Below are 1,154 nucleotides of genomic sequence, written 5' to 3'. Positions count from 1 at the left end.
AGAGAGATACAAAGTAACATTGTTTATAAACATTGATCAGAGGGAGATAGAGAGATACAAAGTAACATTGTTTATAAACATTGATCAGAGGGAGATAGAGAGATACAAAGTAACATTGTATATAAACATTGATCAGAGAGAGATACAAAGTAACATTGTATATAAACATTGATCAGAGGGGAGATAGAGAGATACAAAGTAACATTGTTTATAAACATTGATCAGAGGGAGATAGAGAGATACAAAGTAACATTGTTTATAAACATTGATCAGAGGGAGATAGAGAGATACAAAGTAACATTGATCATCCAGTTAAAGTTTCTACATCCATCAGGTGACCCGCCATCGTCACATACATGTGAGGAGACGTATGTTATGACAGCGCTGGTTGCGTGGAGTGGGCGGAGTCACTTACGTGCCAGTCGGATTCGGAGGAGAGACACGTTGTCCAGTAACATCTTGCAGATGAGTCGGGAGCCGGCCTCGCTCAGGCTGTTGTTGGAGAGATTCTGGAAGCGAGGGGAGCAGTGTGAGGATCGGCCTCGGTGTCACCGCTGAACATGAATACAGAGTCATGGCGATCCTTACCAGCTCCTGGATGTGACGGTTCCCTCTCAGCACCTCCACCAACTTTGCCAACCCTTCCGCCCCGATGGCATTGTCCTCCAGACTCAGGCGGGTGATGCTGCTATTACACTGCAAGGAAGGAAAGAAGCTGTGAGATTGGCCCTCCATGTGATGTCCTACAGGGGCCACAATCAGCACAGACAGGAAGCAGCAGCTCTGGGATTGGCTGCTGAAGCCATCTGTGTCTCCTCGGTGGCCCCTCATCACATGGGGTCCCGGCGCTCACATTTACCAGCAGTGACTTGGCCAATGCTCCGGCTCCTCGGGGCCCCAGTCCGTGGTGGTTGAGCTCCAGGTGTTTGTCATTCATGTGGCGCAGGAAGTATGAGACGGGTACGACCCCCGCCTTCCGACACGCCTGTAGGTACTCGTCTCTCCGGGGGTCTTCCGGGGGGTTCTGCTCCGATTCTGAGGAGGAAGATGACAGCCAGAAATGACCAATCAGATGCCGCGCTCCGAATCAGCAGACGGGCCGAGCGCCCACATAAACCATCAGAGCACAAGGAGCCACTGGTACTCACCCCCCC

General features: G+C 50.6%; 1 protein-coding gene across 1 annotated transcript in view; it reads right to left on the bottom strand.

The window, feature by feature from the left end:
• Positions 1-1,154, bottom strand: part of LRRC74A (leucine rich repeat containing 74A) — a 13,864-nt gene that overhangs the window by 11,081 nt on the left and 1,629 nt on the right. The window contains exons 2-4 of the mRNA XM_018575219.1: positions 860-1,035; positions 589-696; positions 416-509 (exon numbers count right to left, since the gene is read on the bottom strand). Of these exons, the coding sequence (XP_018430721.1) occupies positions 416-509; positions 589-696; positions 860-1,035 (378 nt within the window). The remainder of the gene's footprint in view (positions 1-415; positions 510-588; positions 697-859; positions 1,036-1,154) is intronic.

Source organism: Nanorana parkeri, unplaced genomic scaffold, assembly GCF_000935625.1.
Source record: "Nanorana parkeri isolate BGI_ZX_2015 unplaced genomic scaffold, ASM93562v1 scaffold3653, whole genome shotgun sequence".
Taxonomy (NCBI): Eukaryota; Metazoa; Chordata; class Amphibia; order Anura; family Dicroglossidae; genus Nanorana; species Nanorana parkeri.
Note: the sequence above shows the minus strand (reverse complement) of the source record. Positions and strands in the feature narration are given on the sequence as shown.